The following is a 23797-nucleotide window of genomic DNA, read 5'->3' on the forward strand; positions in this document are numbered from 1 at the left end:
TGTTCGCGAATAAGCTCTATTTCTTCCAAACAATAATCCAAACAAAGGGTTCTTATTGCAAACTTGGCAGAAAGGGGAATTGGTTTAGAGATTCAATATATATACAATATATAGATTTTTTTTTAGATTTTTTACAGCCATTTATATGATATAAATTAATTTTTAGTTTAAAATATATATAGGTCTTAAACTGCGCTTATAAATTTATTTATCTTCTAGATTCTAGATAGTCTGATAGTCTAGAACCCCAAAGGTTAGTAATTAATTTAAGTACTAAAGATATATATATTAAGAACATGGAAAATAAAAATATAATTTTTTTAAATAGGATTAATGGTGAAACCCCTTTAAGAGCCTTTTCTGGTACATTAAAAAGCTCTCTTAGGTTGGTAGATTTTAGCCCCTCTGCGCGTATGGTCACACTAAAACCGACGTACAAAAGCCCGTCCGTAATTGAGGCAGAAAACAGTACAAATCCGGAATAATAAACAAACGGATATAACATTTTGAAGATATATAAAGAATAAAGATGACAGCCGTACCGGGACGAGCCTTGCATTATGTTTTTAAGATCGGAGATCGGGCGAAGAACGCCTTCTTCTTCCGCCAAATTCTGGGCATGAAGGTAAGCAGATCGTTTGGGAGGGGGTGGAGGGGGATCAGGAGTCCTTATCGGGAAAGTTATAGTGTGTTATGTCTGGAAGCAGACATTTTTATCTCAACGACGTGTCAACGACTTGGCTAATTAAAAAGCCGCGATGCCCCGATAATTTTTAATGACTGTGTAACTTTTTTTTCTTCTTTTTTTTTTTTTATTTTGTTTGCTGCGTGTTCTTATCTATCTATCTCCCTCTCTCACATGACAAACAGGTTCTGCGGCATGAGGAGTTCAAGGAAGGCTGTGACGCGGAATGCAATGGGTGAGTGGGTCTATATTAAAGGACTAATTAAGGACCAACTAATCATTATACTTCTCAACCCCCAACAGGCCCTATGATAATCGCTGGAGCAAAACCATGATCGGCTATGGCCCGGAGGATTCCCATTTTGTGATCGAACTGACCTATAATTATGGAGTTACGAGCTACGATATGGGTGAGGCTTGTAGTTGTACTTAGATTAAAGAAAAATATAGACTTAAGGATCATTTATTGTCCTAGAAATTAAGGAAGTTTGTCTTTGGAGTCTTCTTCTTAAATCTTAGATCTAGTTTTGTTATTATTTTAAGATATTTATGTATTTATTGAGATTTAAAGACTGCTTCTAGTTAATTTCTTAAATATTATAGATCCTAACATTGTAATTCTTAATACTTAAATGTAAAGTTAGGCTATAAGGTTTAGTTTCTTACAATTTCTTACAATTTTAGAGCTCCTAACTTTGGAATACGATGTTTAAAAGCTATTCTTAAGACAATTGTGTTTAAAAAGGTTAAAAAACATGGTTTTTATTTTTTTTAAATATTATAAAACCTTAACTTTGAATGCAAACATTGCAACATTGCAAAAAAATAGAATACAAACAGTATAGATCACAACTTAAATATTTTTAGTTAAATAGAAAACAGCTACTTAATAATTAGTAATAAATTCAGCTTCTCCAAACTTACAACACTTGAATTAATTGCTAAGATAAAAATCTTTATAACGAATCATAAGATAATTACCCAAAATTGCCATAACGTATTTAGGCAGCTACTTAAAAAAAAAACAAGTTGTCTTATCAGAAAGTAAGATAGGCTTGTTCCCTCATTGACAATTTTATAATGAAGTGGCTTTGATACGCAATATTTAAGGCTATTATTAAACTTTGACTTGATAAATGACCAAGCAGGTTGAGCCAACTACAAGTCATCTGAAAGAGATAATCAATTGTTTGGAGTGTGGCCAAAATTAGTCTGGAAAGTAGATGAAAGCCAGGCAAGAAGTTCGTAAAAGATAGAATATGAATAAAAATGATTTAAGGAGTAATTGCGATAAGGATAAGCTATAGTTATTGATATAGCCTTCTATAGATCCTTCTATAACCTTCCAAATTATCCTTTTTTGTTTTTTAGGCAATGATTTTGGTGGCGTTACCATCCACTCCAAGGACATCCTGTCCCGTGCCGCCCAGCACTCGTATCCCGTCGGGCAAACCGAGGGCAAACAAGGCAGTCTTTTGACTTCTCCCGATGGCTATAAGTTCTACATCATCGACCAGTCCCCAGCTGGCTCCGATCCTGTTCAGTCCGTGGAACTGAATGTCAGTAGTTTGCAGACCTCGAAGAAATACTGGCAGAATCTCCTCCAGATGCAGCTGCTCGAGGAGAAGGACAAGAGCCTGCGTTTGAGTTACGGCAGCAAGCAGGCATCGTTGGTGATCACAGAAATCTCGGATCCCCTGGACAGGGCCAAGGCCTATGGGCGGATTGCTTTTGCCATTCCGGCGGCCAATCAACCGCCACTCTATGAGGCTGTCAAGGCGGCCGGCACCACGGTATTGAAGCCATTGATTACCCTGGACACACCGGACAAGGCCTCCGTTACGGTTCTCATCCTGGCCGATCCCGATGGTCATGAGATTTGTTTTGTGGACGAGGAGGGCTTTGGCGAACTGTCCAAGGTGGAGGTTGATGGCGATTCGCGTCTGGACCTCAACATTCGCAAGGATCCCTTCCAGCCGAAGTGATGCGGACTATGTACCTTAAAGAAATGGAATTTATGTAGACATACCATTTTTGTATTGATATTTGCGGTTTAATTGTTGATGTTTTCCACTTTTTTTTTAGAATTTGAGAGAGAGATATTATATATACAGGGTGCGATTATATTTTTTGATCCACCTTCTATTTAAACAAAGATGTTTCCTTTTTTTTTTGGTTAGATTTAAGATTTTACAGCGAAAGGGATTTAAATATAAGTACTTAGCATTTTCTTTCATTTTTATATAAAATATATAGTATTAGTGTGTTCTTTTTAGTCTAGAATTAATTTTTTTTAGGGTTTTTTACTTTATTCTTTTCTGTTTAATTTTTTTTTTTATCTTACCGACGAGGGACCAACCATGAAGGTAGATGCAGCACTATCGGCACCGGCCGGAGTCCTCGTGAAGGAACAGAAGCCATGGGAACTATTCGACTGGCCGGTGGAACAGCAAAGGGGCATCCATCGCAGTTGGGGTCAGTACTTTTCCAGAGCCCGGATGAACAATGCCGCCCAGAAGTACTACGATTTGTGCATCGAGAATCATTCGCATATCGATCCGAAGGCCTTGCATATGCGGAGTCAGTTCCTCAGATCGGTGGCCATGCCGGAGATGGCGCTCAAGGATAGCCGAAAGGCGTGCAAGTACGCGGATAGAATCCCAGCCTTTGCCATGGAGGAGGGCGATTGTCTCTACGATTTGAATCAGTTTGAGGACAACAAGTCCATACTCCACGATAACATCCGGAAGCATCTGGGAACTTCAATGAGACCATTCGAGAAACGCCTGGCGGTGGTGGATGAGAACCTGCAGGATAGCACCGGGGATAGTTTGGTCAACTTCTTCATGGAGAATTCCGCTCAGATGCCCGGCTTCTATGAGCACAAGGAGGCAGAGCTCTTGAAGCTCGACACCCGTCCATTGTGGAAGATCCTGAAGGAGCGGAAGGAGTGCGATGTCCAGAGCGTCATTGACCAGAAGGAGGAGATGCTGTCGCCCCTGGAGATAGAGCGAAGACGTCGAAAAACGAAGATCTTTTACCAGAACTACCTTGGCCGGACGTGGACGGATTTTATTTTCATTAAGACTCTGCGAAGGAATCCCAATCTCCTGTTGAATGGCGCCTTTGGCAGTTCCAAGGAGAGGAGCGATTACCTCTACAGGTCCTTCCATAGGATCAAGACCTTCGCCAGGATGCTCCACTCCAGGAGTCCCATGTACAACGAATACTTCCAGCGCAGTCCCCAGATGATGGCCGAGCTGAGGGAGGCCAACCTGTACAGGATCCAATACCAGACCAGGCGGAACATGCTCAGCATCCTCAACACGATACGATTGCTCAGGAAGCGAAACGATATCAAGGTAAATCGAAAACGATTATTAATCGGCTTAATAGCGGGATGATAGTATATCGATCTACGATTATTTTAAGACCTTTCGCTCAGGGATTGGATATATATTGCTAAAGATATAGCCTTTCTAGTGGGTCATACTCCTCTTCCCATGCCTTTCTTCATTTTTTGCATGGGACTCCTTCAGAAAAATATTGAAAAAAATATTTCGATGCTAAGTTTTACTGAAAATGGATAGGGAATCGATCTACGATTGATTTAAGGCCTTCTTCTCAAAGATTGGATATATATTGGCAAAGATATAGCCTTCCTAGTGGGCCATATTCCCTTTCCACGACACTTTTAAGGGACTCCCCTAGGGAAAAAATGAAAAATTTTGCAAAAATATTTCGATGCTAGGTTTTGTTGGAAATTGATAAGAAATCGATCTACGATTCGTGGTATTCCGCTCGAGGATTGGATATATATTGGCAAAGATGTAGCCTTCCTAGTGAACCATATACCCCTATTGGGTATATAGCCCCATGTCGGGTATATTATGGCAGAGCTATGGATCGTATATGTCACTGTTTACTAATCAATGACTTTGATTTTCCCAGAAACTGCGCAAATTCGTGGAGGACGTGATGGGGAACTATGTGGTGATCAAGACCAGCCGCGTGATGCCCTGGAAGACAGAGTTCATGACCGAGGTGTACAACCATTTGGGCTTGAGTCTCTGCGAGGATTATCGACTGCCGCCGCACCGAGTGACGCCCTACGACAAGAATGCGATGTGCCATCTACTGAACATTCCAGTGTCCAAGCCATTGGAGCACTTGGAGTTTGTTTTCGGAGATAGATCGACGTATGCGTATGCGGGGCCTGATAAGCAAACAACGGATAGAATGGCTGATCAGTAAGAATACTATTAAAATTTTATTAAAATTTTATATAAATTAAATTTTATTTTCTCCTAGCAGCAATAGCATATTACAACTGGAAAAACGCCTCTTCTTCGCCCGCCTACCCATGGAAAGGACATACCTGCTCCACGAACTGGCCGATCGCCATATGCAGGTGAACCACTTCGTCCAGTGCCTGTCCTATGCCCAGAAAGCCATCGACGAAGCCAAAGGATGCAGCAGTCTGGTCTGGCAGTTTCTAGCCACAATGCTGATGGCCAAGTCCCATGCCGTCCTCCACAAGTACGAGCGACAGACGGAGGTCCTGAACTCCGCCTACCAACTGGCCACCGAACTGAAGTCCCCGCAACTGTGTACCTTTATCGAATTGTGTCGGATGCTGAACAAGGATTATATAACACTTAGGAAAATGTCCCAGCTGGTGACCAGCAAGCGACTGAGGTCGAAAATCTCAAATAGATCCAGTTTTTTCAATACACCACAATTTTCGCCGGACCATCGGCGGGCGGAGGAGGATATGCATGTCTGATCCAATGAATCGGATAAAGAACTCTTTTTTTTAGATTTTTATTCGATCTATTGGATCTAAGACAAACATATCATCCTCTATATTTTATTTAAAAACAAAAAGACTTAAGATTTTATATAAATTTAAAGAAAAAAAGTTAGAAACATATAGAAAGTTCGAAAAAAGTGTAGAAAGTAAAACAAAATCATAAAAAGTTTTAGAAAATGTAAACAAAATCGAAAGGTACAAAAAAATAATCAGAGAACAATCAGCAGAGAAATTGTATGATAAAATAAATTTTTTGAAATTAAAATAAGAGTTTTTATATTTAATTTTGAACTCTAAAGGAAGAAACTCTAATGCAATTAATTAATTATTTTATTGTCTCTCTTAATTTCCACCTCTTTGAAGTCTTAATAATAAATTAAATAAATATGTTTCCTATTTTTAATATTTATTTAAGTTCACTGAAAAGTAAACGAATCACTGAAGGGTCAAAAATTGAAATGTCAGAAGCCTTTTATTTGAATAAAATTAAATATGCATTATCTAATGGCATAAAAAACCAAATAAATGGGTTAACAAAATCAATGACTCTGACACCAAACACCAACATGACATTAAAATGGAAAATCATTTAAAAAAACATCAAAATTAACAATCACATTCCCAACAAGATTAAAACAATAACAATTTTCACTATTATTTTAGATGATTTTGTTTTGTCCATTGTAATTATAAATAAACAAAAATCTAAACAAAAAAGTTTAGTTTTCAAACATTTAAAATATTGCAATTGCACTTGACTCCAATTTGGCCAATAAAACCCTTTACAAAAAACAAAAAGGCAACAAAAAAGGATATTCATACGCCCCGTGTGCCTGACCGACCTTGCCCCAGCGTGGCAACTACGATTTGCATATTTTGTTGTTGTCTTTCTTTTTTTTTTTTGTTGTTTTTAGCTTGTTGTTAGTGTCAGCATTGAATTGTCGCATGTTGGCCAAAACCAGGGGGGTACTGCCAATGGATAAACTGAAAAACTGGGCCTGAAAGAGAAATTACATTTTATTTTGTCGCATGTCGCGGAACACCAATAATGTCAGCAAAAAAAATGTCTCAACAGTTTGCTATTTATAGCGAATTTATACATACTCTTTAAAGGAATTATTTAAAAAATTATAAAATCTTAAAATCATATTCAAATAATAAAATATTACTCGGTCTTTAAATTTTTATTAGAAAATATTACTCATACGCAGTGTTATCGTAGTTTTCTAGGTAGATTATTATTTTTTTTTTAATTTAAATTTTCTTATTCAAAAAAATATATAAAAATACCTAGTTTATGGGAAAATATTTATTTATATTCCAGCTTATTATATTCCACTTTTCATGAATTTTATTCTCATTTCTATATTTAATTTGCATTTAATCTATTAAAAAAACCTAAAAACCTACACCTATCTCTTAAATGTTAAAAAAAATATATATTTTGTATAATATAATATTTATTCTATATTTTTTTTAAACCAAAATAACCGCCAGCTAGTGTATTTATTCACATTCGAAAATATGCAAAAGAGCAAATGCGTCAATAAATGCAACGACAACAAATGTTATATTGTGTCAATGCTGGCCAAATGGCAAAGAGGACGAGGTGGGGTAGTCCTGGCCCAAAGTCCCAAGTGGCCAAAAGCAAATGCAACCAGCTACCAGCTACCAGCTAACAAATAGCAAATAGCTGGCTAGAAAGCGAGTCGCGTCGCTTTGAGTTTCGACTTCTTTTTTTCCGATTGTGGCACATGGCACACATATTTCCAGCTCATTATGCCAGTTGCCATTAAAAGTGAAAGAGAAACCTGCCAAGGACTGAATCCATACCTATACCTTCTCCTCCTTTACCGAAATAAATTGTCTGAAGCAGGCATTTTTATATATATTTATATATATATATATATATTTTTTTTTTACCTTACCTTGCACTTCAATCAGCTGCCATCGCCAAGACGCGAATATCGAAGGCAATCAACAAGCTCGAAACTTGAAGCCTGAGGCTCCTTCTTCTTTCCAACATAATATATATAAATATATATATATTTATATGAAATTATATAGATATATGTATAGTTGGGTGAAGCCCAATTGGGGTCAGCTGAGGAAGAAGGTCGCGATAACAGCACAAATAATTGGTAATGGCAGCGCCACCAGAACCAGAACCAGAACCAGAACCAAGCCAAATTGCATTCAACGTTAAGGTTCCATTTTCCCTCTGACTCACAGATCTGCAAGTCATTTTGGGTTATTTCGAACTCAAATCGACTCGAGGGTATTTCTTTTGACTGCTATTAAGTTAGTTGGATAAACTAAGAAGATTGTAACTGAATAGTTTCTGGTTTAGAGATTTTTTTCATAGGGTTGGTGAAGGTTGTTGTTGATCATTTTTTAGTTGGTTGGTTTTAAAGTCTCTAAAAAATTAAAATTTATGAGTTTATTAAGCTTCTTTTATTATTAGCTTATAGGTTGATTTTTGTATAATTTTATTTGAACCATGTTGGTGAGTCGAGGAGGAGGGCATTGCTTTAATTTAGTGTTTAATTATTTTTAGTATTTAAAAAAAACCTTATGAGAATCGAGGAGGAGGGCAGAACAGAAAGAGGATCAATAAAGGACTTATTCTAGACTAGGACCTAGGCTAAGGGCTAGCTAGGATCAGGATACAATTTTTAAAATAAAAAAAAAAAAACTTAAATTAAATTAATTTCTATATTTTTTCCGAATTTCGGCCGAGCTTAGGTGCCCCCTATGAGAATCGAGGAGGAGGGCGCTTTTTTTAAATTAATATTTTTAGTATTTAATGGACAGATAATTTAATGATTTTTATTGTTGGGAGTTGTTGTTGTTTTCTTCTTCGTTCGGCGTTGCCCCCTCCCCTCCTCCCTCACGGGAAAAGGGGGGGGGGAGGGTGCTTTTATTCAAATTATTCTCTTACTTCATTTGGAGGAAAGTTGGAAGTGATATTGAAGTGGTTGGTGGCCATAAACAAGGACATGGATGCAAGGACATGCACTAGGATAAAAGGACATTTCATCCGAAAATTATAGAGAAAAAATCAAAAATCTATTCATTAAATTTGGATGAAAACAAAAACTAATATACTATTTTACTTATAATTATACTTGATATTTTATTTTGAAAACGTTAGTGAGCTATTTTATTCTTCGTTGGTGTAATTCTATTTCTATTTTTCTTGGTTGATAGTTTATTATTAATTATTTGTATAATATTAATTGTAATATAAATGCTTTTAGAGCCTATATACATTTAATCTAACCAAGAATTGAATAAATTCCTCTTAAACTTGTTGTTTGGTTTCCATGTCTAACTAACTTTGGCTAATCCAATTGGAATTGATCAAAAAACAATTTAAATTAGAGCGCTCAGAGAGAGCACCACCCACTTGGATGCAAACAGGTGCAGCAGCAGCACCACCACCACCACCACTACCACCAATTTAAGGCTGCCACAAATTTTGTGGCAAACACTTGATAATAATTTTCACCTCACACTTTTACTGAACTTTTCCTTTCGACTTTTTGAACTTTTCTCGCTCTGCATCGCTCAACTTTTCAGTTAGTTGTTGTGTGTGTGTCCCTGTTGTTGTTGTTGTTGTTGATATTGTTATGTTTGTTGTTGTTATATGTTGTGTTGTGTTTTTATTGTTGTTGTTGTTGTTGATGGTGTTACTGCTGCCATTCGCAACTAATTTACGACTGCCCGTCGCGCTGGGAAGACTCTCCAAAGACTGCGGCAATTGTCGGCCAATTCCCCACCGCTCCACCACCCCACCACCCCACCACCCATTCTCCTATGCCACCATGCCCCATGCCCCCGTTTTAACCCACCCATGGACTATATTTACCAGGCCACTCTTAACACCCTTCACCGCAAACTTAAATGAATGTGGTGGCCAACAAAATATGCTACAAGTAAGCCATGAAAATAAATGCCAAAAAAAAAAATAATAAAAATAAACATACAAGAAAAAAATAAAAATAAATAAGGGGCAAGACGCAAAAATGCAACTAGAAAATAAACTGCATACTACACGGTAAAAAAAAGGGGGGGTTTATTCTATTATTAATTGAATTAATTGATTATTAATTGAAAATATACATTTAAATGTATCAATACTATTTTTTAAAATATTAAAAAATACAATATATTAAAACCTAAATTTCTCATAGTGTTTAGTTAAAAAAAAAACCCATCGTAGGCGTTGATTTTCGCATGGCTGATGCATTTAAGTGTCCCCAATAGGAATTGCCTAAATAAAATCGAAAAAAAAATAAAATTAAACAACAAAAAAGGAGGGAAATAGTAGAAAATGGTGGGGCGATGACCCAAAATTCAAATATTTTGTGGGGATGGGGTCACCAAGGTGCCATTAAAACCATTAGGATTGGCAGGACTTGAGCCATACGACGACGATGATGATGATGATGCAGCAAAACTAATAAAATAAAATTATTATGTAAAATGCAAATAAAATAATATGCAAATCGAATTTGAGCATCAAATCCTTACAAATATATATAGATGTGTGTGTGTGTGTGTGTGTATAATAACGGTATAAAGAAGTCCATGGAGCCATGAGTAATCACAGACGCAAAGCCAAAAACAAGGCAAATAAACACATAAATAAATCAAAAATGGACTACGACAAATCTCGGTTGGCCAAAAGCAGTAGACACGGACAGCAGTGGCGAGAGCATTAAAATATGGCCAATAATAACCGAAATATCCCTGTGATATATCCCCCAAAGTCAACCATCCTCACTCCCCACTCCCCAAACGACAAAATACAAAAAAAAAAATGAGAAAAGCCCCAAAATTGGTAATATGAGCTGGCTAAAAGGGGTTGGGGCAGGACTAAGGAACTGGAGAATGAGTATCTAAAGCGTTTGGAATAAAGGATACTTGGTAATAGTCTATTACTAATAGATATCTAGAGAGAAATATTTTGAGAAATTTTGTTTTAAAATTTATATTATATTTTAAACGTGTATAAAGCCTTCTTTTAAAAGAGTAAGCCATTAGTTTGGGGACAATCTGCTCTCAGCTACACACTGTCTCTCTCGCCATCTTTTTCCCCACTAGGTGATCCTCTACTCTCTCTTTCTCTCGCCATCTTTTTCCCCACTGGGTGGTCCTTTACTCTCTCTCTCTCGCCATCTTTTTCCCCACTGAGTGGTCCTTTAATCTCTCTCTCTCTCGCCATCTTTTTCCCCACTGGGTGGTCCTTTAATCTCTCTCTCTCTCGCCATCTTTTTCCCCACTGAGTGGTCCTTTACTCTCTCTCTCTCGCCATCTTTTTCCCCACTGAGTGATCCTTCACTCTCTCTCAATCTATGGCCATCTTTTTCCCCCCTAGATCCGTTGATTTCAATCCTTTACGCTCTCTCTCTCCCTATTAGTTGAATTCTTATCCTTAAGTCTCTCTCTGTTTCTACTTATTCACCATTTTTTCTTTTTAATGCTTAATAATCATTTTTTGAAGGCAGGTTTTTTTTTTTGTAATTGTGATACTGTGATTTAATGTAGTGTGTTTTTGTGCGCTCAAAAAAGTGTGTGTAAAGTGAAGAAACGAAGAAAGACAGAAGGATCCTTAAAATAAAGAACCGTTAACTCATGTTATGTTTTTTAAAGAACTTGTGATGTAAATATGAAGGTAAGTAAGATTAAATAATTTTTTTATTTTTATTATTAATTAAAATTAAATATTTTATCAACCAATACTATTTAAATATTTTCCATTAAAATCTTTTATTTTTTAGCATTATTATAAAAGGCTATTATGCTCTTCCTATACCCATTGACAATAGTTCTGGCTAATTTTTTTCCAGGGGGGTAAATAAAAGAATTTTGTGAAAGGCAAAGCCAAAAATTCGACTTCCACACACACACTGGCACACACACACTGGCACACACACACTGGCACACACACACACTGGCATGTACAATCGTAGACATTTTCGTAATCAACATAAAATCCAATCATCCGTCATGGACAGCAGCAAAGGGCTGTCCATCCCCCATTCTCTCCAAAAACTAGCCCCCCTCACTCCCTACTCTCCACCCCCAATCGCACCCTGTACTCCCATCTCCTCTGCTCTACGTCACTGTTAGTTCTGGCCTTTAAAAATGCCAAAAACGAAAATTTTGATTTATGAGCTGAAACAGCCGAAAGCCAAAGTGAAGTAAAGTAAAAGAGAAGGAGCCAGAGAGCCATAGAGCCAGGGAAATTATGTGTGTGTTTGTATATTGGCCAGGCTCATTTATAACGCGCTTAAATCTAATACGCGGACAGTACTCAAGCAGTTCTTTCTTTCTTCTTTTTGCTGCTTTTTGGGGGAGGTGGGTAGGTGGATGGGGAGCGGTGGTGTCGGGTTTCTTGCTAGAGTCTCTTGTCTTCCGCATCCGCATCCGCATCCGTAGCCAGCAGACGTGCGTAAAGCGACGCGTGTCCGCTTTATGATTAATATGCGCGACAAAATACAAAATAGAGTGGAGACTAGTTGGAAGGACATGGCTAAGAGAGTATACTCTCTATAATGTATATAAATGTTGAAATAATAATTATAATTTAATTATAATTCTATCCTTAAATTGTAAGAAAAATCTGTAGTTATAAGCTTCTGTAGTTAAATAATTTATAATTTCCCTTATAAATATCATCCACCACTCGAATAACTACTGTACCATTCCTTGGCCCCACATAAATACCACCCCAAGGGAGAGTGGCTGTGGGGAAGTAGTACAAATTTACCGTTTAACACGCAACCAAATCCAAAGACGAACTAACGGCAAACGAAAAATGAGAAAATGTCCAGACACAGTCACAGACTCTCTCCCATCTCTCTCTCCATCATCGCCCCATCTCCCCATTGCACCATCGCTCCATCGCTCCATCTTCTCCATCCCCCCCCCCCCCCCAAACCCTTTTGCCAACCGATCTGATGACCAGTTGGCAAAGAAAAGCGTCTCTTGCCGGCTTTTTCCGCATATTTGGCATTGCATTTTCCACGAGGTTGAAGGAATGCCGGAGGGGAAGTAGAGGAAAAAGGGAAAAAGGGCTGTGTGCGTGCCTTGGGTGAAAGTGAGGGATAACTGTCGGTGAAGTCGGTTTATAAAGCTGATAAAGTCAATGTCGATTTATATAGATTAGTTTGGAACTAAATGAAAAACTAGCCAGAGGTGTTTGGGGCAACAAAAATGGCTTTAAAACAAATAATTTAAATATTTAAACAAGGATAAATTTAGGGATTTCTAAAGAAAGGACTTAGGCTTTTTGAAAAAATACCAAAAAAATACTAAGGCATTCCCTGGCTAAATGGCAACTTGAGAATTATAATATGTATTAAAGAAATAACAATTTAAGCAAGAAAGTAGGCTACATTAAATTTCTAAACCAACTTGAGAATTAAAACACACATTCTGCTTAGAATTCTAAAAAAAAAAAAACTTTCCAATTATGTTTAGTCATAAAATCATTGATGTCAGGACTTTAATCCGGCTATTAACAATTCCCCTGGCTATCTGGCAGGACTCTCTTTCGCTTTTCGCTGACCTCTTCCTTTGGCCTGTCACCTGCTTTCGCCTTTGTGCGGCTCTCTGGGACAAAAAAGGACATGCCAGGATATACATACATATAAAGGGCAGTTCGAAGGTGGGAGGGAGCAGGGGGGGGGAGGTCTGAGAAAATGATAACGACAAACAAACAAATTAGCACAACTACCGCAGTAGCATTTGTGGCCTGCTGCTGCTGTTGCTGCTTTACCTTTCTCCCTCTATCTCTTATATCCATCTCTTTCACTAGAAGGTGTTGCTCCCTTTTTGCTGTTTTTGTATGAGTGTGTGTATGAGTGTGTGTGTGTGTGTGGCAAAGTGGCACACTAACACCCATTTGCTCACCTTTCAGCCTCTCCGGCGTACCGTGTCCGTCGTCCTTTTGCGTCCTTTAGTCCCGTTTCGTCCTGCGTCCTTTTTGGTGTGTCTCCGGCATAACTTTATCGCCTGCATGTCATATTCCATATTCCATTGTACTATTTGCTGTCATACGTAATGAAAAGCAGCAGAAAAGCACATTTGTTAAAGAGCAAACGAGCGCGCAAATGAACGTGCGAACTGACCCAGGCCGAGGTTTCCTTCCACTTTCTCCTCCTGCCTCTTTCTCCGCCTTTCTCCCTGGACTCCGGACTGGTTCTTCAAAATGGTGATGATACTTCGGGACAATACGATATGTGTTTAAAATATTTATTTCTTTCATGCTTACTACTTTTAACAATTGACATTGCATTCTTATTCTTGATTATGAGCTTTGGTAATTAATCGTTTTTCGATTAAATCAGATGTAGACCTCATCGATAATGTTATCGAATGAGTTGCACCTCTAATTGTGATGTCAGAAAGCTTACATTTAAACTGAATGACTTAGATGGGACTAAGAGAGTTAATTATTTATTCTTTGGCTTTATCAAAGAAGACTTCTCCTAGGTGGACCATCATTTAAAGTGAAAAAAACAACAATCAGGGCTGATTTTGATTAAAATACAGACTATTATCGGTTTATTTACATCTCTAGACCTTATTTTTAGTCTTGACAGTTCATCAGCTAAGTGATCTTAATGTTTTTGCCAAAAAAAAACTTATAAATCGCAAATCTTCTTTAAATATATCTCTAAATATGGCTTCCAAAAGCTTACTTCTCCACTAAATGAAACATCTAAACATCAGAGTAGATTTCGATGATTGTATCGTTTCTTTTTATCGATTAAATCACATCTCTAGGCCCTTTTTTGAGGCTTCCAAGTTTTCCTGTAGAGCCAAGACCCATTACAAAATCAGTTTCAGCCTGTGCCTCAAACAGTGCACAGGCTAGCTCAAAAATATAAACTTATTTTCTTTTTATTATTTAATATTTTATTTAGGATCAAAACCTAATAAAAATATATATTTATTATTATTTAAAAATTATTTTGCTTCCTTGGGACCTCCTTAAGGTGACATAAAGCAACTGCTTAAGAGTCTCTAATATTCTTATTTAATTATTTTAATATTTTTTTTTAAATTTTTTGCTTCTAACCCTCTGAGCAATGAATCTCGATCACTACCTCACAGCATGGCTCTACTTCTGCTCATCTATACTGGTTTCTATTTATTTATTTATTTTTTATTTAAAAAATAATACTCTTGTTTAATTTCACGAGTCCATCTCCATGCCAGGCCTGGTTCCATTTTTGGTTCGTGTTCTTTTTGTTTTTTTTTTTTTTTTTATCCTTTATTCTTATATTTTTTTTCCCCCTTTTTGTTTGGGGTGTTGCTGTTTTTGGTGGTGGTGCTTGTTGTTTTGGCCAGCAGAGTGCGGTCAGCATGGCGGCCCAATCCGCTTCAAAAATCCGTCGCTCTTGCAGTTCTTGTTCCCGTTTTTGCACCTTTTGTTAGACTCCTATATAGGTTTTAATACCTGGCACCTTGTTGTGATACAAGGGTATATAGGATTTAAGTATTTATCTCATTTTCTTATTTAATTTATTTAATTTTTTGAATTTATCGTTGGAATATAGCATCCAGGCTTCCTAGTATCATAAAGCTACTGCTTCTAAAGCTTCTTATTTTCTCATTTAATTTATTTAAATTTTATTTAATAATTTGTATTCTTGGATATATGTTTTTGACAGTGGTCAGGTGGTTATCCTCATTTTCTTATTTATTTTATTTTTTTTTTTTTATATAAAAACACCTAATTTCTAATATCTTTTTTATTTTTATTTAATAATTGTTTATATTTTTATCTATATTTTTTTAACCTTCGTTCTAAGGTGACATAAAGCAACTGCTTCCCTTCTTTGCTTATTTAATTTTTTTACTTTATTTTTAATCCCATTTATTTATTTTTAATTCTGAAAATACTGGGTACTATTGAAGTCAAGACTACATATATTTTTAATTTTTTTTGGCAAGCACCTGCAAGCAAGCAAATACATATTAGAGGGGTATTTTTTCGGGGAAAGGCGGAGAAAGTAGAAAGCGCTTTCACTTGGCCATCACGTACGGCAAACAAAACAGAAATAAAGACCCCCACCCCACCACAACACCCCTCCCAAAAAAAAAAAATAAATAAAAATAGTTTGTCCCACTGTGCAGCGGGCACAGTGGCAGCAAAAGTGCAAATGTCATTCGATGCCTGCCGCATTTAAAGTATTACGGAATTAACATTTCTTTGTGTTGCTTCTCTTCCACCATTTCTCCTCCTTTCTCCTCTTTTTTTTTTTTTTTTGTTGCATGCATATGTATGTATGTGCGTGTGTGTGTGTGTGTGGAGAAATTGTGCTTCCTTTTGTGCCGTCGCTTCACATTTTTCATTAGTTTAGTGGGTTTGTGGCACATGACAGTCACAGTCGGGGAAAAAGCCAAGGAGCAGCCATTGCCCAGGATTCCAGAGAAAAAGGAGCAGCAAATGAGTGAAGGGTAAAGGAGGATGGGGGGGCGGAGTGTGGTGCGTTGTAGGCATAGGGGGGGTGGAGGTCTAGTGGTGCAAGTGTGGGTGGCAGGCAGGATGCGCGATGTGTCGCCTCTTCTGGCCGCTTCTTGCCTCGTTTGAATGCCCTTTTTGGGGGTTTCCTTTGAGTCCCCAATGATCTTGGGAATTACTTGCCGCCACACCGAACTTTTTGGGATGTAGATTTCTTTTAGTCTCAGTATTCAATTAAAAGTAAATTATATAAAAATTTAAAAAAAATATTAATTTTTTAGGGTTGACTTCAGGAACAACTTAAGGCAAAAAGAATATAAAGAGGTTTTGAGCTAAAAATGGAAAGTAAGGTAGAATCTTAGCTTGAAATGTTTTTATAAAAGTAATAATTTATTTTGGTAAAATTCTGTTTAAAACAAAGCTAAAATTTTTTATTTTTTTATATTTTATATTCTGCCTCCTATTATGAGACCCTGAGACCCATACAACACACCATTTTGTTGTTTTTTTTTTTTTTCTGTATTATTTCACTCTTTGACTTCCGTTTTCTTCTGTGTTGCATATTTCGTAAATGATTCAAATTTGTGCAGCTAGCGGTGGCAACAACAACAGCAGCAACAAAAAAAAAAAAAAAAAAGAATGAAGCAAGGCGACTGAGGTTGCCACACAAGGAAAAAAAAATATAAATAATAATAAAAGAGAAGAAATTGCTGGGCCTAATTCAAAGTGGAGCAAAATGTGGCAGAGAAACTCGGTTGCATGCAACAAAAGGGGGCAAGGAGAACGGCGGCGTCTGCCACTTTTTTTTACTCCTCATTGACAACAAGGATTTTCCAGGCGGCTGAGACTTTTAACAGGAACTAATAAATTCAACAAGATTTATAATGCCAACAAAATTGAACTTGTTAACAAAAAAAGCTTAAAAAAAGCTAATCAAATTTAAGAAGGAGAGTGAGATTTAATTTTAAGGGGGGGACATTTTTAAGGTTATGATACAAATAAAATATAGAAAAGATCCTTTTTTAGAAGAGGTTAAGTATTGAAAATCTCTATAGATTTAATCTCTATAGTTTAAATTCATTGGAAAAAAAATCGATAAATATAATTATCGATGAAATAGACCATAAGACCATTAAAACAATTTGGTAACAATCGATAATTCGCGTTGATCGAAGCTTTAAGTTAACTGTATTACTATTTTTGGATAGGGCTGCCAGATTGGCAATCGTTTTTCTTATCATTCTGGCAACTCCCAAAGGTGACTCCAAGACTTGGTAGGAAAATATTTCCAACAGAATCAGTCTGTGCTCCGTCCCCAATAGAAGCAAACAGACCTCCTCCTTATTTTCTTATATTAATTTTTATTATTTATTTATTTGCCTTGAAATATTTTTAATATTTAAAAAATATATTTTGTTTACTTTTAATCCACTTCCACCCTTTGTCCTTATTTGAAGAGGATGAGATGGAGGAGCTTACTTATTTTCTTATATATTTTTTCTATTTTTATTTTGTGTACTGATACAATATTTTCTAGCGTTGGCTATAGACGCACAAAATCCACTCTTGAGTGAACTTATTTATCTTATTTACTTATTTATTTTAAGAAAAAAGCGGGTCCTGATTAAATAGAAAAATAACTGATCTTCTCATATTTCTTTAATTTCTAAATTTTTAAATAATTTTTTGTTTTTAAAAATGTCAATGCGTGAGCTCTAGACGCGTATCACACAAAAAAATACAATTATGGATTCTCCTAAACTCATGGTTTTTTATTTATTTATTTTTTTAAATTTTTCCATGGGATCCCCTTGAAAAACGCCAGAAACCCCCTATGGCCCACGGCGGTGTCTATATCTCTGCCAATTCTTATCCGATTCTCAAGCGGAGTGTCTTAATCGATTTCTATATCGATTCCCCATCAATCTGCATCAAAACCTGAATGCAAAATATTTTTTAGATTTTTTCTCAACTTTTCCCATGGGATCCCCTTGAAAAACGCCAGAAACCCCCCTATGGCCCACGGCGGTGTCTATATCTCTGCCAATTCTTATCCGATTCTCAAGCGGAGTGTCTTAATCGATTTCTATATCGATTCCCCATCAATCTGCATCAAAACCTGAATGCAAAATATTTTTTAGATTTTTTCTCAACTTTTCCCATGGGATCCCCTTGAAAATCGCCAGAAACCCCCCTATGGCCCACGGCGGTGTCTATATCTCTTCCAATTCTTATCCGATTCTCAAGCGGAGTGTCTTAATCGATTTCTATATCGATTCCCCATCAATCTGCATCAAAACCTGAGTGCAAAATATTTTTTAGATTTTTTCTCAACTTTTCCATGGGATCCCCTTGAAAATCGCCAGAAACCCCCTATGGCCCACGGCGGTGTCTATATCTCTACCAATTCTTATCCGATTCTCAAGCGGAGTGTCTTCATCGATTTCTATATCGATTCCCCATCAATCTGCATCAAAACCTGAGTGCAAAATATTTTTTAGATTTTTTCTCAACTTTTCCATGGGATCCCCTTGAAAATCGCCAGAAACCCCCCTATAGCCCACGGCGGTGTCTATATCTCTGCCAATTCTTATCCGATTCTCAAGCGGAGTGTCTTAATCGATTTCTATATCGATTCCCCACCAATCTGTATCAAAACCCGAGTTCAAAATATTTTTTAGATTTTTTATAAATTTTTCCCACGGGATCCCCTTGAAAATCGCCAGAAACCCCTATATGGCCATTTATTATGTCTATTTCTCCGCTGATTCTGATCGTAGATCTTCAGAGCACCTCCTCGGAACAAGATATACTAATTCATTTAATCACTTGCAATATATTTAAAGGAAAAATATAACTTTAACATTTGATTTCACCGCTTTGCTTTTAAAAATCGTCCTCGTCCTCGGGCGGCAGAGTGGCGGCTCTAAAGGCGCAGATGTCCTCCCAGCTAAGCTTAGAAGGTTCTAGATTTTGAGATGGGGCATGGCACGTCGGGCACATATTGAAGTCCGATGGAAATTCCTGCTGCGGATGCAACTTGCAGACTTTCAAGGCTCGCCCGAAACAGAAGTCATGGCATTTTCGACACTCTAGAGGAATCCCGGGGCGCAGGCAGATGCACTCAAAGCGGCTCATGAAGCTGGACGTTGGCTTCTTTGACGGCTCTGGCTTCTTGGCCGCCTTGGTCTCCAAGTTGTCTTTCTTCTCCTTTTCAAGAGGATCCATATTGGCAACCGATGCAGTCTTCCAGTTGGTCTCACTCGGTTTTGGATCGGTAGTAGTATCAGAATTCTTTGGCTTGATTTCCATTTTTGTTTCAATTTCCGGCTGAAGATCCTTTTGAGGATCAGCACTATCATTGGGCTTAGCTGCTGACTCCTTCAAGTCCTTCAAGCCTTCAGGTCCTCCCATTTGTTCAGTGTTCTTCGGTTTCTGAAGTTCAGTGACTAAAAACTCTGGCGAATGGCGTTGGACCTTGCTGCACAGCTTGTCGTATTTAGAACAAATGTCATCCAAGCCAGTTTCTAGCTCGGTAAGTTCGTCTTCTACTGATTTCCAGAAATTTATGTCCATCTCCTCGGAGGAATCTGATTCCAAAGGACGAGAGGCATTGCCAGGAAGCGATGGCTGAGCGCACAGACTGCTGGAAGGAGCAGTAGCACCAGTATCCTTTAAAGTCTTAATATCTAACTTCCTCGGTGGGACTTTCACTTGTTCCTTTGCTTCCAGAGAGCGGTCGTTCTTCTTGGCCATAATCTCGAGTTGCCTACTCTCCCATTTCTTTCTCCGCTCCTCCATTACTTTGATAACAGGACTGTTGATCCAGAAATCGGTTATCTGCTGTGTTCTCTTGTCGATGTGGTCCATGAACTTCTGTATTCCCTCGCAAAGTTTTTCGCCCCCGATAGGAAAGTCATCGATGCTGATGTCGTGAAGAGCTTCTGGTGGCGAATCCAATGCACCTTCAGGGTACACAGATCTCGTACGAGCGGCAATCTCAGCCAGCTGCGAACGCCATATATATGATCTGTGTTTTTCTTCTTCTAATAATTTCCCATACTCCCGATGTATACGTTCGTCCCCCCAGGACTCGGGGCTGTCCTGGTCTTGGAGCGAGGGAGCCTCCAACTCATTGGTTTCCGGCAATGGTTGAGCCACATCGGTTGTAGAAGGATGAATGTCTGGCAAAGATGAATGGTTAGTTGATAGTTTCCCGTCGGAGGAGGCGTTCGATCTTTCAGAAACAATACTCAATTCATCGCAGGTACTTCTTTCGTCCTCAGGCACTTCCGGGGCATCTGAAGAAAGTCCCCATGATCGAGAATTAACACTGTCCTTGTCATTGTAACGATCCGATGGGTTCCGATCCAGTTCCATGTCCTGCTCCATGTCCAGTTCCATGTCCAGTTCCATGTCCTGCTCCATGTCCAGTTCCATGTCCAGCACCATGTCCTGCTCCATGTCCTGTAGAGGTAAATGTTAATTTTTCAGACCCTACAAATCAGTTACCATTTCCGATAAGCCTACCTCCACTGGGGGATCCATTAGTGCAGGGTTCTGGTCAGTGCAGATGCTCGGGCCATTGGAAACATCACTCAATTCGTCATCAGATGGTCCTTGGTCTTCAGGTACTTCCGGGAAATCATCGATATTGGTCGTAGAATCCTTTGTCGAAGATGCATCGGAACTCCAACCTTGGTCTTCTGGTGTACACGGGAAATCATCGATATTAGTCGTTGAGTCCTTTGCCGAGGATCGTGTGGAGTTAGTCCATCCGTTGTCAGATAATTCCTCTCCTTGGTCTTCCGGAGAATCATCGATATTGGTCCTGGAGCCATTTGCCGAGGATTGTACGAGGATACCCAATTCGCTGTCTGACAAGACCCTTGTGTGGATTTTAGGTACTTCCGGGAAATCATCGACATTTGTCGAAGATGCAGAGTTACTCCACTCGTCTTCACTTGCATATTTCCGTTGTTCTTCAGGTACTTCCGGGAAATCAGTAGAATTAATTGACGAAATCTTTGCCGAGGATCGTAAGGAGTTACACGATTCGTCGTCAGAAAAATCCTTCCGTTGGTCTTCTGATACTTCCGGGAAATCAGCGATATTAGTCTTGGAGCCCTTTGTTGAAGATCGTGCAGAGTTACTCCATTCGGCGTTAGACAAGATCCTTGTGCAGACTTTAGGTACTTCCGGGAAATCATCGATATTGGCGGTGGAATCCTTTGTCGACTCGTCTTCACTTAATGATATCTGTTGCTCTTCAGGTACTTCCGGAAAATCAGCGATATTAGTCGTCGAGCCCTTTGGCGAGGATCGTGCAGAGTTACTCCACTCGTCGTCAGATACAACCTTTCTTTGGTCTTCAGGTACCTCCAGGATATCAGCGATATTGGTCGTGTGGTTACTCCATTCGTCATCACTGCCTATGTACCAGTTCTGCTTAGGTCTTTCTGGGAAATAGATGATATTGCTGGGGGTTTCAGAATCCACACACTCCCTATCACTATGGTCAGATGTCTTCAGATCGAATTCCATGTCCTTCTTCATATCCTTCAATGGTATAAACTCCTCTTTCTCTTTTTCTATTTCCGGTAGATCATCTATATCTTTTGCAGGCTCTTCAAAGTTGCTCAATATATTAGACATTTCCCGCGGCTCTGTTTCGATCTGATCATCTATTTTCGGGTCACACTCCCCTTCATTCTCCAAGTCCTGCATTGAAGGATATGTCTTGGGCTCAAAAGGCACAACGGACTCCCTGTTAAGCAACAGGGCCCTCAACTTTGGCAACCGACTGGACTGGAGTTTTTGACGAAAAATATCTGACTGTTTCGGGTTTTCAAAAAGGATCTCAACATTTGGCTTAGGTCCTGCGAGTTCTGAACAGTCTTTATCCTTTTTCGGTTCTGTTTCAGGACACGATTGGTCGAAGAACTGATACAACCTCTTAGCTACTTCATCAGGGGTTAGGCTAGAAATGTCTGATTTGGTGGGGAAGTGAGGCGTCTGGACCTTAGGTTCTACTTCAAGGATGTTGGCAGAGAACTCCACCGGCGATGATGATTCCTTCAAGTTGGCGAATAAATTGCTCACTTTGTTAGCTATTACACTCTTGTCTGTGATGTCCGAGATGTTCAGGTTGCCTTCCACTTCCTGCTGCGAAGAGTTGAAGTTGAAGTTGAATCCCTGGGGCTTGCCTGGCTGATCGAGATGAGGAGTTGCTTCCCAGGTCAGCTTACTTTCCGGCAATTCCAGCTTATTCAGATCGTCCATGTTCAAGGTAATGGGTTCCTCCCCTGGCGACAGGCCCTTCAACTTGTCCAGCTGGCTCTTGGAACGATCAGTGATGTAAGTCCGCCGTCTGCGGATCATTTCTGCTTCTGGTTCTGGTTCTGGCTTGGTCGGCTCGACTTTGGCCTTCGGCTGTGCAGGTGCTTCCTTTGAGATCTTGGAATGCTTTGGGAAAACTGTGGTGAACCGAGGCAGTGTGTTCGGCTTCTTTTGGTCACATTTTGACTTCTTCACGTCGGCATCCCTTTCGTTTTTGAATCCTGGATTTGGCTTGGCCTTGGCTGGACCCCCATATCCCCATATCGGCTTGACTGCCGCCGCATTCGACTTCTTCAGTTCGTTGCCCTGGACCTTGGGCCTGGTGGTGCAAATGGAATGGCTACGAAGTGCTGTGGTCTTCGTGTTCGGCTTCGTTTCAGGCTTCACTCCAAGATTCTTCTTGGCCTGGGGCGGAACGGACACTCCGCGAGGCGCTACGGTCTTTGCGACGACTGGCTTCTTCGGCTTGGCTGGCGGTTTGTTCTTCAGCTCGGGCTTCACCTGATCCTTCGGGGCCAGGGGCTTGGGTGTCGGCTTCACGTTTGTAGTTCCACCAGCAGGCGCCTTGATTTCCTCGCTCGTCAGAGCCTTCTCAGCTGTTCCAGGCTTCAGAGTCCGAGGGGCCCGGTTCGGGGACAGAGTCCTTGAGCGAAGGTGCTGGGGAGCGATGGGCTTGGCCCTAATGGTGGAGTGGCTGCGATCGCCGACTGGTTTCCTCGGAGTGTCCACCTGAGGCACTAAGGGCTTAGAGACTTGGGCTCCACTGGGGGAAGGTCCCGCCGCCAACAAGGACATGGTCGAAGCCGCAAACTGTTTCCGCAAACGCGAAGCTCTATTCGAATGCGTAACACTTTTCTTTGAATTAGTTTTATTTTCCATATTTTTTAGATTCGGATTTTCGGATTTTCGAAAAAGTCAAAAGAATTATTCACTTTATTAATCACTAGTTTTCAAGCACAACCGGCTAGCACGGAGACTGGGTTTGTAATGAGGTACTGGGCCCGGCTCTGAAGCATGTAAGCTCCCAAATGTCAGTCTCCTTCGGACAACGCCTACTATTATTAATGGAATTTTGTCATGGAGCACTTGATTGGAATCGGAATCAAAAAAAAAAAAAAAAAAATCCGATTTAAAGTAATTAAAACAAAAGACAAAGCCTCAAATAAAAGTTAGGAAGCAATCCTTTATGGTCAAAAATGAATAACATAATAAATAATTCGCATTGAGCTTGAATGGCTTATGAAAATGAAACTCCAACAGCCGCTCCTCTTACCTTGACAGATTATCCCCTTATCGAGGTCCTCGAATAATCCCATTTGAGAGACAAAACCCCCAACCCAAAACCATCCAACCCATCCAATCTGGCCCAGCCAATTATGTTGAGAATCGAACTGGAGACGAACTGAAGTTTATTCAGCTCTGGAAACCCACTGATGTCCATACCCAAAGGACACTGGATATCCTTGGTCCTTTTGTC

General features: G+C 39.1%; 3 protein-coding genes and 1 long non-coding RNA gene across 8 annotated transcripts; 2 read left to right on the forward strand and 2 right to left on the reverse strand.

Moving 5' to 3' along the window:
- Window positions 1-404: 404 nt before the first annotated feature.
- Window positions 405-2840, forward strand: LOC6504530 (glyoxalase domain-containing protein 4). Its single transcript, XM_001967045.4, has 4 exons — window positions 405-625; window positions 871-920; window positions 989-1095; window positions 2057-2840. Exons 1-4 carry the CDS (start codon window positions 530-532, stop codon window positions 2668-2670), a joined length of 867 nt encoding a protein of 288 aa, XP_001967081.1. The 5' UTR covers window positions 405-529; the 3' UTR covers window positions 2671-2840.
- Window positions 2841-2969: 129 nt separating this feature from the next.
- Window positions 2970-5964, forward strand: LOC6504531. 2 transcript variants are annotated; one of them, XM_014904002.3, is made up of 3 exons: window positions 2970-4047; window positions 4637-4935; window positions 4997-5964. In XM_014904002.3, exons 1-3 carry the CDS (start codon window positions 3046-3048, stop codon window positions 5469-5471), a joined length of 1776 nt encoding a protein of 591 aa, XP_014759488.1. In that variant the 5' UTR covers window positions 2970-3045; the 3' UTR covers window positions 5472-5964. The 2 variants fall into 2 exon arrangements, with proteins under 2 accessions (XP_014759488.1, XP_001967082.1); XM_001967046.4 differs by having other exon boundaries at window positions 2974-4047; window positions 5000-5964.
- Window positions 5965-6359: 395 nt separating this feature from the next.
- Window positions 6360-13810, reverse strand: LOC26513979. Of its 2 annotated transcripts, none has more exons than XR_001408266.3 (3): window positions 13640-13808; window positions 13422-13559; window positions 6360-6496 (listed from the first exon to the last, which is right to left on the reverse strand). It is a non-coding gene; the product is annotated as an uncharacterized LOC26513979 (long non-coding RNA). The 2 variants fall into 2 exon arrangements; XR_004310298.2 differs by lacking the exon at window positions 6360-6496 and adding an exon at window positions 9596-9774 and having other exon boundaries at window positions 13640-13810.
- A 4987-nt stretch (window positions 13811-18797) lies between these two features.
- Window positions 18798-23320, reverse strand: LOC6504379. Of its 3 annotated transcripts, XM_032452382.2 has the most exons (3): window positions 20512-23320; window positions 20235-20448; window positions 18798-20165 (listed from the first exon to the last, which is right to left on the reverse strand). In XM_032452382.2, the coding sequence occupies exons 1-3, from the start codon at window positions 23197-23199 to the stop codon at window positions 18868-18870; spliced, it is 4200 nt and encodes a 1399-aa protein (XP_032308273.1). In that variant the 5' UTR covers window positions 23200-23320; the 3' UTR covers window positions 18798-18867. The 3 variants fall into 3 exon arrangements, with proteins under 3 accessions (XP_032308273.1, XP_032308272.1, XP_001967083.2); XM_032452381.2 differs by having other exon boundaries at window positions 18798-20400; XM_001967047.4 differs by having other exon boundaries at window positions 18798-20448.
- Between the last annotated feature and the right edge of the window lie 477 nt (window positions 23321-23797).

Source organism: Drosophila ananassae, chromosome XR (genome assembly GCF_017639315.1).
Source record: "Drosophila ananassae strain 14024-0371.13 chromosome XR, ASM1763931v2, whole genome shotgun sequence".
NCBI classification, from domain to species: domain Eukaryota; kingdom Metazoa; phylum Arthropoda; class Insecta; order Diptera; family Drosophilidae; genus Drosophila; species Drosophila ananassae.